This window comes from Rhea pennata, chromosome Z (assembly GCF_028389875.1).
Source record: "Rhea pennata isolate bPtePen1 chromosome Z, bPtePen1.pri, whole genome shotgun sequence".
Taxonomy (NCBI): domain Eukaryota; kingdom Metazoa; phylum Chordata; class Aves; order Rheiformes; family Rheidae; genus Rhea; species Rhea pennata.
Window position 1 is genome coordinate 70,103,008 of NC_084702.1, and position 14,123 is coordinate 70,117,130.

Genomic DNA, 14,123 nt, shown 5'->3' on the forward strand with positions numbered 1-14,123 from the left:
AAGGGCAATTGGTGCCCTCAAGTGGTAGATAGCAGAAGGAAACGGGCCTTGGCTGTGAAAGTACGGATTCTGAGCTCCTGCCTGCAGTCCAGACTTGGCCAGTGTTGATGGCATTAACTGTGTTGTCTTTTCCTTTCAGGGCAAGCTGCTGCAGCTGACCGTGGCAGGAAGAAGACATCGCTCCTGGTGGAGCGTGGAGTCCCAGTGGCACATGCAACTGGATAGGTGTAAAAGCCACTGGAGAAACTCGCTGCTACTTCCGTCTGCTGACCCCTCCGCAGGTGTTCATAACAAACCAGCCTGCCTCAGCTGTGCTTTGCCAAACAGCATGGTTAGTGGAGTCCAACCACTGTAAGACTAAATGGGTTAGGGGCTTGTTTTCAGTTTTGATCCCTCCTCCAGCATGGTCCTGGGGGAAGCAGAAGGCTACCCAGACCCCAGCAGGTTGGTTAGTGAAGGCTTGTGGAGCAGATGCTGGAAGCAGCTCTTCCCATGACGGGACGTGTGGGTGGCCACGATGCCCATCACCCAAGAGAACGCGGGGCTCTTCCTCCCCCTCTTGTGCCAGTGGCTGCAGAACAGCCTGCGGGAGGAGGTGGAGGGTCCTGAGCAGAGCCTGTGTCGTTCAGCCATCCAGAAGCTGAGAGAGTACATCCAGCTGAACTTCTCTGTGGATGAGAGTAAACTGCAGCAAAGTGGTTCCAGTACTTTAGACATGGAGATCTGCACAGCTTACTTAGCCCAGGAGATGAGAAAAACTGAGGTTCTTGGTCTGAGTTTTGGGAACATCCCTGCTTTGGGAGACTATGGAGAGAAACGGCGGGGAGGAAAAAAGAGAAAGGGTCATAAAGGTCCAGTGCTTGATGTTGGATGTATCTGGGTGACGGACTTGAAGAAAAACAGCCCAGCAGGGAAGTGCGGGAGAGTGCGACTGAAGGATGAGGTCCTTTCCCTGAATGGACAATTGATGGTTGGCGTGGATGTCAGTGGGGCAAGGTAAGTATGAAGCAACAGCTGCTGATCCGCTGTGCGTCATGACCCATGGAGTACGTTGTGGCTGATCCCGATTTGTGAGAGCAGCGGTTTTGACCTCTGCTTTGCCAGCCCCCAGGAGAGCTGGGGGCTCCTTCTTGTGGGTCTATAGAAAATACAAAAGTAAATTAATTAGTAGGCCTACATTTGCTGCCTGCATATTGAAAATTTTCAGGGGTCATTGTGTCAAACAATGCCACGTCAGAAGCAGCAGAAGGTCTTCACTAAACCAGGATTTTTTTCTGGTTTTGGATAAGGCTTTTCTTCTAGTAAAACGAACACAGGCTTAGTAGCACTGCAGGATTTTTTTGGAGATGTATCTTATTTTTGTTGAATCATTTTGACTGAGGGAAGCTTTCTTGACAGCTAAATGGTGTCTGAGACTTTTTCAAAGTAAGACATTTTTGTGCTTTCCAGATGGAAACAGCTTCATGTTAACAAATTTGCTTTGATTTTTATTTCATTTTGCTCTTTTCCCTGTTTTGCTGTCTCCTGTCCAGAAAACCTGAAGCCTTTAAGAGTTCAGATCAGAAATGAATGTATTTGTAATGATGTAAATTATTCTCCCTTCCCCCATGCTGCCCTTCCCCACCCCTCGCCCCCAAATGTTACATACTGTAAAATTGGTTGCTGACCCAGGCTTGTTTTTTGTGGGCCAGGAAACTTGCTCACAATTCACTTTGCAAAGGCAAAAAGCTTTCTCTGATAAAGATGCAAATGTTAGTTCATACTTGAGGTTGCAATGTACTTGAGGGCATAAAATTCCCACCCTCTTGCTGAAGGGTGCAATTCAGGGATGGACAGTTTTGGAAACGGAGCACTGGTTGAGTGGGTCTTCTGTAAAAGAAAACTCGTAGTGGCTTGATCTGCAGCCTGAAGAATCCAGCATACTTTGTGGGTCTCGGGAGTGGTATTTTACTGCAAAAGAGAAATGGTCCAGCAAGTAAAATCTACAACAGGGACAAATAATAGATTTTAACTGAAATAAGCCATATTTTCCCCTGAATACTGGGAGGGAGGGAGGAAGCTGAGTCTTTACAAATTTCAGTAAGAATATAGCACTGGTAATAACTGTTTTTTTGTCTGCTGCTTAAGTTGTCAGAATGCAAAGCCCAACAGCCTTGATTCGAGGGGGTAATGTGATAATTGCAACGTGGCAGAGTGCGTGGCCTTCGCTGCCAGAAGGTAGCAAACATCCTCCACCCTGAAGCCTACCTGTGACAGCAGTTTGGGGCAACCGTTACTCCTGATCCTACTGCATGCTTCTGACTTTGTAGAAGTCACCTGGCATTTCCCAATTCCCTCTTCCAAGAATGAGCCTCATGATACTCCATTTTGCTGCAGCTTTCTCTCTGTGCTCTGACTGCTGGTTCTTCTGTGCAGCATTTGAGTCTTACTCTGTGTTTGCACGTTAGCTTGCAAAATGCTCTTGGATGGACAAAGGAGAAGCAGTAAATAATGCAAGCAGTAAATAAAAGTAGTACTCTTCAATCTCTGGGTGCTGGGAAAGGTAGTTGGTTAAACAGTCAGTTCACCTGGACCTGCTGAGTTGACCTCTCTTAAACATCCTCTTTGAATTCAGCTTCTGCATTGAAGGTGTGATAACAGGCCTCTAATTTCAAGCCTCTATGTGAATAAATACTGATACTGTGACTATAAACTCTCTGATCAGTGGCACCTCCCCCCCCCATTTTTTTTTTTTGGGGGGTGGTGGTGGTGGAAAAAACAGCATGCTGTTTGCGGAAGTCTCCATTCCTAAAATCCAAGGGAATCAGTTGCAAAAGCCAGAATTAATGCTATGCTGTTATTAATGCAAAAAGAAAGCTAATACTTAATGGAGTCCAAAATGATTGGGTATCTGAAGGCTTCATTTTGGGTTTGTTCCTTTCTGGAAGCTCTGTTATTGGACCACCGAGCTGTGACTGTTGCTAATGAGAACCATGTGCTCCTTTTTCCTTACTCCAGGTTATTTTTTTGCTATCATAAAGGTAGAGTTCCTACAATTTGGTGGCATGTGGCCAGTTTTGTTGTTCTTACGATCCTGATTTAGAATGTTCTGTGTCCTAAATTTGGGCCTAAATTGGACATCTCTTAGTCAGAACCTGATGTATTTTCAGCATCCACAGCTTTCTTCCTAGCTTACTGACAGCCACTATTTGACAATGGTGATGTTGGTAGATGACAGTTTGGGATCTTGAGGACTCTTTCAGTTTGGAGAGGTTGGTTTTACTTCTCAGAAATCTGGCTGGTTGCCCCAACAGCTGTGTCCCACCCTATATGTCTGCTTGGGTCCAGGAGGCTTTGGGCATCCTTCTGGTTTCTCTATCGGCATTATCAAAACAGAGATATTTTTTAAATCAGTTGAAAGACAGTGTCAGTTTGCATTTTAGGAAAGTTGATGCTTTGAAACAGTTTTCCCAAGTATTACTGCCACACTAGCAGAGCCCTTTCCCCTTGGTTCTTCGAGGTGTCGGTGCAGGACAGCACTGAATGGAGATACAACCAGGACTACGCAGTATTTCTGTCTGTATGCCTGCCTGCATAATTACTTGCTGGCTGTGCAAGAAACAGTTCTGGCGGATACAAAGGGGTTTGAGTGCTGTGATTTCTGCATGATGTAGTTGTGCTGGAATTAGTGAAATTAACATTTTGTCTGTAGGTCCTGTTGGCACCCGGTTGGATTGGGCAAGCAAAAGCACTGGTTTTATGCTCATTCCACACCCACCAAGTATGTTAGGGCAGCCCATCTTGCCTGGTGAGCGTGTTGCAGTGTGCCCTAAGATTTTTAGGGTATCTCTTGATTTAGTTCTGTAACTGTGGGGGATTCGGCATTTGCTTCAGGACTCCAGGCGCTGAGCAGAGGGTCTCATGATTCTGCCTCTTTCCTGGAAGTTACTGCCCTTGCAGCAGGGTCAGTAGAAATGTGATCACGTGCCCAGGCCTCAGGTGGTCACCTCACAGCCCAGCGGAGCTCCATCCCACCATGCAGGCCCTCCTAGACAACCAAGTGCGTGTGGGGAGACTCTGTGGTGAAGCAACTTTAAAAATCAAATTATCCTGTTATCCCTCTCCACTCCATCCCCCTTTTCACAGTCAGTGATTGGATTTGCACCTCAAGTAGCCTCTCTTCTGCCATGTCTGTGCAGGGGGCACCTGATTTTGGCAGCTACTGTGCCTAAGTGTCCTCAGCCCTCAAAGAGGTAATGGGGTCAGCGCCCGTGCAGAAGAGAAGCACTCACCATCGTGGGAGTGCAGGCTGCTGCTGGTAGTCTGTCATTCCCTTTTATGGAAGCTGAATCTGATTTACTTTTTAAAAAAATTATCATTTATTTAAGTTCCACCCGATTGCCATGTGTACAGCAGAAACAGGTTAATTATTGCTGATCTTGTTGCTTTTTTTTTTCTTTCATTTAGAGAAAGATTATATATTAATATAATCATCAAAGCTCTTTGCTTAACAGCTTATTATTACATAAGAGTAATGATGTAGGTGGTGATATTTTTGGTGATGTTAGTGACTGAAGGAAAATTATTGCTCTCTTCAGAGTTAGCAAATTGTGCACGTCTATCAAATACAATTGCAGGGAAATGAGCTGTATTGGAGTACTAAATAAAGGTTAGTCAAAACTCTGCATATTTATTTATCTTCTGTCTATAAAACTGCTTTTCAAAAACACATGGATTATTTTCCCCCTGACAACAACTTCCTGTGTATTTTGCAACTACTCCTTTCATTTTGGGCTATTATTCATTTTCTGGAGGGAGGCTGTTAGTAGTCTTGCAGATGACAGACGAATCCTTCATTTCTTGAGCATGACTGAGTGGGACTTCTGCGAGGAAGTCCTGGGAGGATTGCTAAAGAATTATTTTGTCATGAATCCCCTCCAGTTTGAAATACTTGATTATGAATTGCATCGAGCATAGCTGCAATGCTTGGATACAGCTACCATATACATCTAATCTTTAATATCAGTGCTGAATAGATTTTCAGATTTGAACTGGTTTTGAAGAAAATAAAGTAAGATATATTCCAAATGATGACAGTGTGATATAAACAGGAGATGGTATAATTCTGTCATTGAGGAAACCCAACTGCTACTTCAAAATACCATGTTCCTCATCTCCAAAAATGTCCAAACATCACAATGTGTGGAAATACAGCCAAAAAACTGGCTGGCTGGCTGCTTTTTAGCCTACAATGTGAAGTAGCTTCCAAAAGGTGAACAGAGAACTGTTCTGACAGCTGTACCGTTGCATGGCCTTTTCTTAGTCTTTCCTCCTCAGCCAGTGTCCTGGGGGAATTCCTGGGACTCCTCCCCAGCACGAGATATGGCATGCAGAATGTCAAGGAAATCATTTTTTTCTTCTGAAGAAGTTGAGAAAGATCTTCAGAAATCGGACTTGCAATGGAGAGTGAGTTTTAGGTGTAACTCCTAAAGGTAAAGCTTTGACCTTACATGAAGTTAGTGATTTCTGGCACTGCTGAGATCTTTCGTGAGTGCTTGCTGCTACTGCATGTCACATACACGTGTCAATATAGTTGTAAAAATGAAGGTAATGTCATGGTCCAGTGCCGTTCTGAGAAGCATCTTGCACATAGTACTTCCATGTACTATGTGCAAGGTAGTATCAGGCACACAGTACTTTCATGTATTTAGGACAGATGTCCCAAATACAGTCCTAGCTCCAAGGGCTAGCAGGTGATTACAGAGCATGACAGTGAACTTCTACTGAACTTCTAAAGACCAAAGTACGTGTCTCAAAACACACAAAGCACTTTGCACTTCTTGTTGCTACAGTCAACGACAGTCCTGGGCCTTGTGCTTGCTTGTTTGAACCCTTCAGGATCTGTATTGAAACTGTTTCTATTGGTGCTGGGAATGCAATATGCAGTCTCCGGTTGTATCCAGAGCCAAATTCTGCTCTAGCCGGTGGTCTTCAAGAGGTTCTTGTTCTTCCTGGCCATGTCCTTTGGATTTCTGTGTGTAGGGTGAGCATCGATTGGCACATCTGTAGTGTGGACTGGAATGAAGGACTTGGACCTATACTACTTTTGAGTAGAGCTACTCAAGTGGTGAGGAGAGAAATCTGATACTGTGGATAGAAAACATTGATGTTTCTGAAGAGGAATCTTTCAATGAACTTTTTTTCAAGCTTCCCCTGAAGTTTGAACTGAATGATTTTTTTTTATTTATTTTTGTTATTTTTAATTAAAGCCTGCTTCTCCCCTACATGTGCCATATGAAGATGTTCTTGTTGGGAAGAAGCACTCTGACAAAAGTGTGGACATCCTTTGATATCAAAGTGCAGTGCTCCAAATTTGCATTTTGTATGTGGGGTACAGCTTCCTTCCACGCTGTGGTGAAGTGTCATTACAATAGGCTAGATGTCCTTGCCATAGTCACTTTTTCTCTGCTGTTTGGGGCTGTGGTTGTCTCTGGAGCATCTGCAAGGTTTTATAATGCTATGTTACTCAGTGATGCATTCAAAATGCTTGCAGATACTCTGATGAGTGAGGATGGCACAGCTTGGGCATGATGAGCAAGATTAACTTTGAAATGACTCCCAACAAATTGTAGTGGTTTATCCTCAATGTACAGATTTGTGATTCCTGTGCCAGGGGGTGACAAGCCATACCCTGTCTGCTGACCTAGGCTATGCTACTTCTGCTCATCAACTAGGGCCCTCAGTTTAAGGCTTTAGCAATAAATCTGTTCTTCAGTAGGGTTAGGTGTTAGGGTTGCCTTCATTATTCACTCTTCCATATGAAAGCATCATGTGGTGGTAGAGAAGGGGAAGTTTTGAGATTTCTGTGCCTGTGATGGACTTGAGTTTCTCTGGAATTTATGGTGGATTTGTTCTCTACTTGGCAGAGCAGTCATCTTTTTACATCCCTATTTAGGAAAACTCTCCTCCAAGAAAACTATCCCCAGTCATCACAGAAAGCTTTCTCTCTTTTCCTCCTCCTTCCTTGTGGGCACATAGCTTGCACAGATTGATTGCTCTATTTTACTTTGTTTCCTCACCTCCTTCCCAAAGCAAAAATGCTGCCAACAAAAAGTGCTGCTCAGTGTAAGCAGCTGCTTTGCCTGGTGTTACTAGGTCCTTCTCTTGGTTATGTTCATAAGAAAATATTTTTGCCTTAATAGGAAAACAAATGGAAATGTATACTGGACACTGGCCAAGGGGCAAACATTTTTGTGGGAGCTTTGTTAAAATATTAACAGGGCTGACTAAACAGCAGAAAACAAACACCGTGATCTTGGAGAGTGGAGCCACCAAATACAATCATAGGGAATAGATTTATCTTAAGTGGACTAAAGTATACCCCCAACATTTTACAGAGTTCAATTAGTTTTGATTTTCTTACCATGCTAACAGTCTTCATGCTGCAAAATGGTTGTTCAATGTACAGAGGTTGTTCAATGTGTGATCAACCCGTGTGAAATGAGAGGAAGCCAATGAATGTATAATGTACTTTAGACATGGTGTAAACCTCATTATGCTCCTAAACCCATGTATGTTGGAGCATGGAGCCTTCTCTGAGTGTGGCCACTGTATTTCACTGCAGTAGTGGATATATGGCCCACCTTGTCCTCAGACTATAACAGGACTAAGAAATAAATGGAGATGTTTGTCTTTCCCTTAACTCCTCAGGAAGGGTGTGGACAGACTTAGCCACCTGTGTTGAGAAATAATTTGCGTTGAAGAAATGAGCTTTATCCCAAATCCCCTCTCAAAAGCAAAAGACTTAAGCAGAAGGTCACTAATCCCTAGACTCAACAGAAATCATTTAGCTTGTTTGTCACCTCTGCTTCATTAATCTGAGAGTGGGTTCACTCAGTTTTGCTTCTGCAGCCTCTGGCTCCTGCCTTCCCACTCAACTTCCCTGCATAGAGTCCAGCCTCTGCTGAGGCACAGCCCATTCCCTTGTAGTGATGGTTATTTGTGGTATCCCACTGCTACAACTGGCTTCTTGACATGCACTAGCTTTCCAAACCCCTCTTCCTGCTTATTTTTGCATCTTCTTTGTATTTTTGCTCATCTCTGTTTTATCTAAAAGCCACAGAAGACAATGGAGAGACTCCCACTAATTTTAATGGCTTATGTCCTATATACATATTCATATGTTTGTTCCAAAATTTTGGGAGCGATAGGCTTGTTGTAACCTTCTACACACTATCCCTTCTGAACTTTGGGGGAAATGAAAGAGAGCTGGTCTCTCTCTGCAGAAAGTGTGCAAGGCCAGGCCTGGGGAGTGTTGGCTGCAGATATCCCTGGAGATGTCACCTAGTTACATGTGTCTTTCCTTCTGTAGATCTAAGAGATTGTATCAGATTTGAAAAATAGTTTACAGGTTGGTAGTGTTGCCTTAGAAAGTATAAAAACTTTAAGACAATCTGCTCCTTTACCTCTGGAATATTTTACCTGTTTTCATTCCATAATGAGCTTAGAAGGAGGTATCTTGTCAAATGTGTAGTGTACATCACCATTTAAATGGGTGTTCCATTTGTGCTGCAATTACAAGAGAATAAATTCACTGTTTGGGAGGGGAGCTCTTTCTTCCTTATTGATCCATGGTGAGAATAGCCTTCTGGTTTGGTGAATTAGTCTTGTCAGTTATCCCTAAAGCCAAAGTGCCGCCAAGTTGAGCCATTTTCCTTCCTGAGTGGTATTTTGTCCTGAATGCAGCAAGCATCCCATGCTGTAAGGTCACCTGAGAATGCAGTTGGAATGCATCACAACTTACTCACTGGTGAACTTCTGTAATGCATAAAGTAGGGTCACTATTTTCTACTGCCCAGCTAAAGAGCAGGTGAGGATTTTGGTTGTAGAAGTAGTAATTTTCACAAACTCTCCAGAAGTGCATTTGCTAGCATAGAACAGTGTTTTAGCCATCAATAATAGATGCTCAAAAAGCCAAGCAAGGAACATTTTGTGCCTGTTGTTCTTCCTATAATGCCTGTGCCATTACACACCAGTTTGCAATGTTCAGTCATTCAGTGTCTCTTCTAATCTGTAAATGTGAAGGAACTGCTTTTAATATTCTGGGAGGCCAAAGTTTTTTTAAAAAGCAGCTTGTGTGCTCAAGAATCTTTGAGGTGGAAGCACTGAGCCGCTGCAGGAGGAAGAGCTGATTGGCGTCAGATTACCAAGCTCTGGAGATACAGGGCAGGTTCTCCTTTTTCACCTGTACAGGCTGATGTGGCATGTGTCCTGGAAAAGTATGGCAACAGCTTCTTCACTCTTCATTGAAATCTTTTTCTTGTAATAATGACCCAGTAATAGTTCCACATGGAGAGGCTGTGCTTGATGTCAGCCTTTGAGACGCAGCTTGTCAGCTTGAGTGTGCTATCTAGGAACACAAGGGGAGGATAAATATAAGAAATGGAGGTCTGATCAGCGAGAAGCAGGTCTATAACACCAGGGGTGGCTGCAGTGGCAAATGGCTTTAGGGCCTTTAGGCCTTTTCTTTTTTTCTGTGAAAAACCCATTGCTGCTCTTATCAGATGTGACACTTGCCTCCAGGCTCAGAGCATTAGCACATGCTCCTTGAAGCTTATTTTCTTGTCTCTTTTCTATGAAGTGTAGGCTAAGATGGGAAGGGCTTGCATTTCAATTGCAGGCACTTTAACATCACTGCCTGTTCTCACTGCTTTCTCTGTAGGAAATATATAAAGCCCAGCAGATTTGGGCTTCCAAATGTCTGGGCCTCCAAAGGGAAGCTCTTTTCACAGGCCTGCATCAAGAAAAAGATAACTTGGCAGGAACTGCTGGAAGTATTTAAGATTGGGGCAGCTCAGGAAGATAACTTGTACCTACTGAGACAGGAAAAGAGTGGGTAAATGTGATTATTAGCAGTAAACTTCATTCTAGAGCATCTGAAACTCTAGAAACCCAGCCGGATTGAAGGCTCTTTAATAAGACCATCTGTGAAAAGCTAGGGGGTAGACAGAAAACGTGTTCAAGCTTTTTCAAATTGCGCACAGACAAAAGAATCGTTGAAATCTGAAAGACGGGGTTTGTTTTTCTGCTGATGGCTAAGATGCGCTTTTCTATTGTTTAGAATGATGCTGAAATCTGTTTTTTCACATCTTCCCTAAGTAGATATTATAGAAAGCTGGACTTCTGAAAAAGAATAGGCAAAATTAGTAGCAGATAAGCTGAACTTAGAATGATGGTTTTGACTGTTTTTCTGGTCCATTACTTGAGCACTGGAATGGGTGTAGGCTAGCAAAATAACTGTCTGATGGAGGGGGAAAAATAAAGAATCGGTGATGTCCTTCTCATCCTCATATATATTGACCAGCCTATCTTTGTGCTGTAATAACTGAAGAGTTACTAATTGCCTGCGGATTTTTCATAATCTGTGCTATTTTTGTTACGGTAGCGATGAGAAAAGCCCAGACATGGGTGTAGCCCCTAAATTTTGTGGTACCACCTGAACGTTGAGCCCCTCTCACAGCCGGAGAGCTAAGCAGCATGAGCAAGAGGCCGTGAAATTCCTTCTCGAAAGTTTGGAGTGATGGTAAACAAAACCGATCTGGTGTGTGAAGTTCTTACTGAAAATGGTTGCTAACACATTAACTGTTCCGTTGAAACACCAGGTTTCCTATTTGCACCTGTACAAAATTCCCCTAAAACTTAGATTTTCCTCAGTTTCCTCTAGGGGGCAATGTCATATAAATATTTTAAGTGTTTTGGGGGTTATGTCAATGGGCAGTCTAGCTTGCCTTATCGAAGATTTCAGAAAACGGCAGTGAAAAGTCTTTCTCTGCGGGCTCTTCAGGATGTGCATGCTTGCAATACAGCTACTGTAATTGTTTCTTGGACCTATTCACACGTAACTGGAGCACGTGAATACTGTTTGCATTCAGGACAGATTCCTGTATGCTGGAATGCAAAGAGGGAGCTGTTCAGGAAGACCTGATGCTCTTGTTACACCTGTGCAACTTGTATGGCTTTCAGTTGGTACTCTTACTTAAACTGTCACAAAAGAGAGTATAATCCAGTCCTTTGACAGTGGAGGAGTCACCACTGGCTGTAGCTTATGTTTATAGTCAGAACTTAAGTGCAGAAGATAAATCTGAATACCAATTCAGTGATGCATATGACCTTGGAAGCAGGAGGGTTTTGTGTTACTACCTTATTTCCCTGGGAATTTGGGTATTCTCAAATTTATTATTTATACAGCTTGGTTAATAGATGTAAATAACAGCCCAATTTTCAAATTAATTGTCCATATAAACAGCTCCTAGAATTAGTACAAATCAAAGAAGGTTGCACTGGCCCTTAATAATTGATCTTAAGGGATATCGTCTCTTATTTCCTTTCTCTGCAGTATAAAAATGGCAAATACAGATGAAAGAGCTGTTTTGTTTTTCCTCAAAGCTCAGATGTATAATTTGAAACATGCTTACATGAGCACAAACTTCTTTTTTGTTGTCTCTATCATTATATTAGTTCCCTTCCTCTAAACTGGCTACTATTAAAAGTGAAATTTGCTATCGACTTCCAACATGAAAATGGCATTAGGGAAATCCTTTTAGGAGTTGGCTTCTTTCCCCTCTTGATGATAACTAGTCCTCTAGAGCATCAGCATAATGGCCTTATTGGATTAACTTGCAAATCCCACATATTTACTGAATTTGTGGGTTGAAATTCTTTGTAAAAATATGTGTTCCAAAAGAGTAACTGGTGATCAGCCATTGCCAAGTTTTCTAAATGAATAAACCCGTTTGTTTGTTTTTCCCCGAACAGGAAAAGCAATTAATTCAAGTAAAACACTTACTCCCCAGAGTGCTCTATTTGAAAACAAGGGCCCGTTGCGGGGGAAGGGGGAAGAGCAGTAGTTATGTTGGCTTCCAAGCCACCATCATCAGGCACAGCAAGCAGGATTTGCCCTCTGCTTTGGAGTAATGGGAGTCGTAGCTCAACGGGAGGACACAGCTCTGCTGTAGCCTTTGCAAGTTCAACAGGTGAGAACAGCTTTTTAATTCAGCTGCTGGCTGAACAGGCCTTTTTCATGGATTTAAACACTGTCCTAACAGAAACGTGGGAAGAGTTTTGTATAATTTAAGTTGCTAGGAAAGAGAGGTAGAAGCCCAGTTTTGTAGAGACGCTGGTGGCAGCTAAATATTCTCAGTTTCCCTTCTCTGGTCCCATGGACCTGATGAATTGCTTTGGGTTTGAACCATGTAGTCATGAACGCCTTGGTTTGGGGGTCATGTTTGCATCTCGCTGAGCAGAGGGCTGTGAGCTGTCTAAGAGCTTAATGCTGAATTGAGGTGGGGGTTTCTTTGCCTTCAGCTGGAAGGAGCTCTGCCTGGGGGTGTGGGTGCGTGGGGAGGCTGATTCACTCTGCGCTGTGACAGCTGTGCGTGCACAGCCCTGGAAGAGACACGCTCGCGTAGCTGCAGGTCCCGAGCAAACCGCTGAGGGTTCATCGCTTGATCCCCTCCTGCTCCTTCTCTCTTTCTTGCCTGCTGCGGAGTGGTCTAACGAGCAGCTTTATTGCGCAGAAAAACAAAGCTAGGAAACCGGTGTCTGAGGCCGCTGGCAGTAACGTAGCACTGTGGTCTCCAGCGGAATTACTTCCAGTTTGCCTGTATAGAAACTTAAAAGCTCTATCTTCAAAATTTCCTCCTGCTATTCTATATCTTGCCTAATAACATAAAAAACTGTCTTCTCAGTGAGTTTTTAGGTCCTTGCCTGCATTCAGAAATCAAGTGGTATATACAGCAGAGCAGAAAATTTAGTAAACTGTCCAATTTCATTGGGATGAACTATATGGTTAAGATAAATTGGATTTCAATAATTCTCCAGTTATGCTGTGGAGAAAGAAATAATAGTTAAAGTATGAATGCCAAGTAGCACAAAAGTTAATGGCTGATGTGTGAAATTCAAAGTCAATAGGGTTTACTACAGGACTTTGCTTATAAATGGACCATGTTTTAAATAGTGTATGAGAAGGTCAGAATCTCAGCGCATTATTAAAATTATTTTGTGACTCATGCTTTCTCTGGTGACCCAGGAATCAAATCATAATCTGGGGAAATGAGTTGAAGGGGCATCATCTAGTAAAAGAGATTTCAGGCAAGTTAGTACAGAAATAAGCATCTGTCTTGAGAGAGATGCACTTCAGAAGAGTTTGGAAAACAATGAAGAGGTAAAAAGACAAAATGGTAGAAATAATTTTATGGAAGAAGAAGGGTTTAGAGTTGAGGATCCTTTTGAGGATTCGGAAAGCAGTTTCATTAATTCTGGCTGGCTAAATGGTAATCAAAAGTGCAGTCAAAAGACTAATATGTAATTAAATTAGATAAATATATCTGTTAAAACTATTCAGCCAGCAATAATAACCAAGGAAACTAATCCTGAATCCAGGTGTCAAGTCCCATATTCTGCTGCCTGTGGCTTTTGCAGACTTGAGGATATTCTGTCACTTAATGATGGTATCGAAAATAGTGCTAAAGAATACGAGGAGGCATATTCCTTGTTTATGCAATCCTTAGCCTACACAGAGGACACTTGGGATCCAGTGGCTGTATACTAAATCTGTGGAGTCATGCTACTCTTGGTGAAATTAAGTCATCTCCCTTGCAAGAGGTCACATACCTCGTCATATACCAAGTCATACACTGGTGCAGCTTAGAGAAGAATCCAGCATGCACCCGATATAAATGACTTAAATTCAGTTTAAACTTCTGCCTCATGCAGATGAGCGACACTTGCTGTTTGTTTATAGGCTGTTTTGCTCTTTGCAGCAAGCTGTGCTCACTGCCCAGGGGCACTGCTGAATGTGTTGAACTTAAAAGTTCTTTTTCTCCTCTGGACGCTTTTATTTTAAATCACTTATTTGTAATTTATTTTTACACAAGCCTTATATGACTTAGAGCTAGCTACCATGCTCCTGTCAAGGTCTTAGAGCCTAATGGGTATCACATGTGAATTTAAGAAATGTTAGGTCCTGGTCAAGCCTTTTCTCCTCACTATGACCAAGTCACATCACCTATGACAGGGAGGTGATGACAGCAGCTTGTTTTGTGCAGGTGCTCGGAGCCTTCTAGGGGAAAAGCACTTTATTATAT

General features: G+C 42.7%; 1 protein-coding gene across 4 annotated transcripts in view; it reads left to right on the forward strand.

Moving 5' to 3' along the window:
* Window positions 1-517: 517 nt before the first annotated feature.
* The window catches only part of PDZD2 (PDZ domain containing 2), a 142,615-nt gene continuing 129,009 nt past the window's right edge, over window positions 518-14,123 (forward strand). For all 4 annotated transcript variants that reach the window (XM_062599491.1, XM_062599492.1, XM_062599493.1 and 1 more), the window contains exon 1: window positions 518-996. In XM_062599491.1, the coding sequence (XP_062455475.1) occupies window positions 518-996 (479 nt within the window). The remainder of the gene's footprint in view (window positions 997-14,123) is intronic.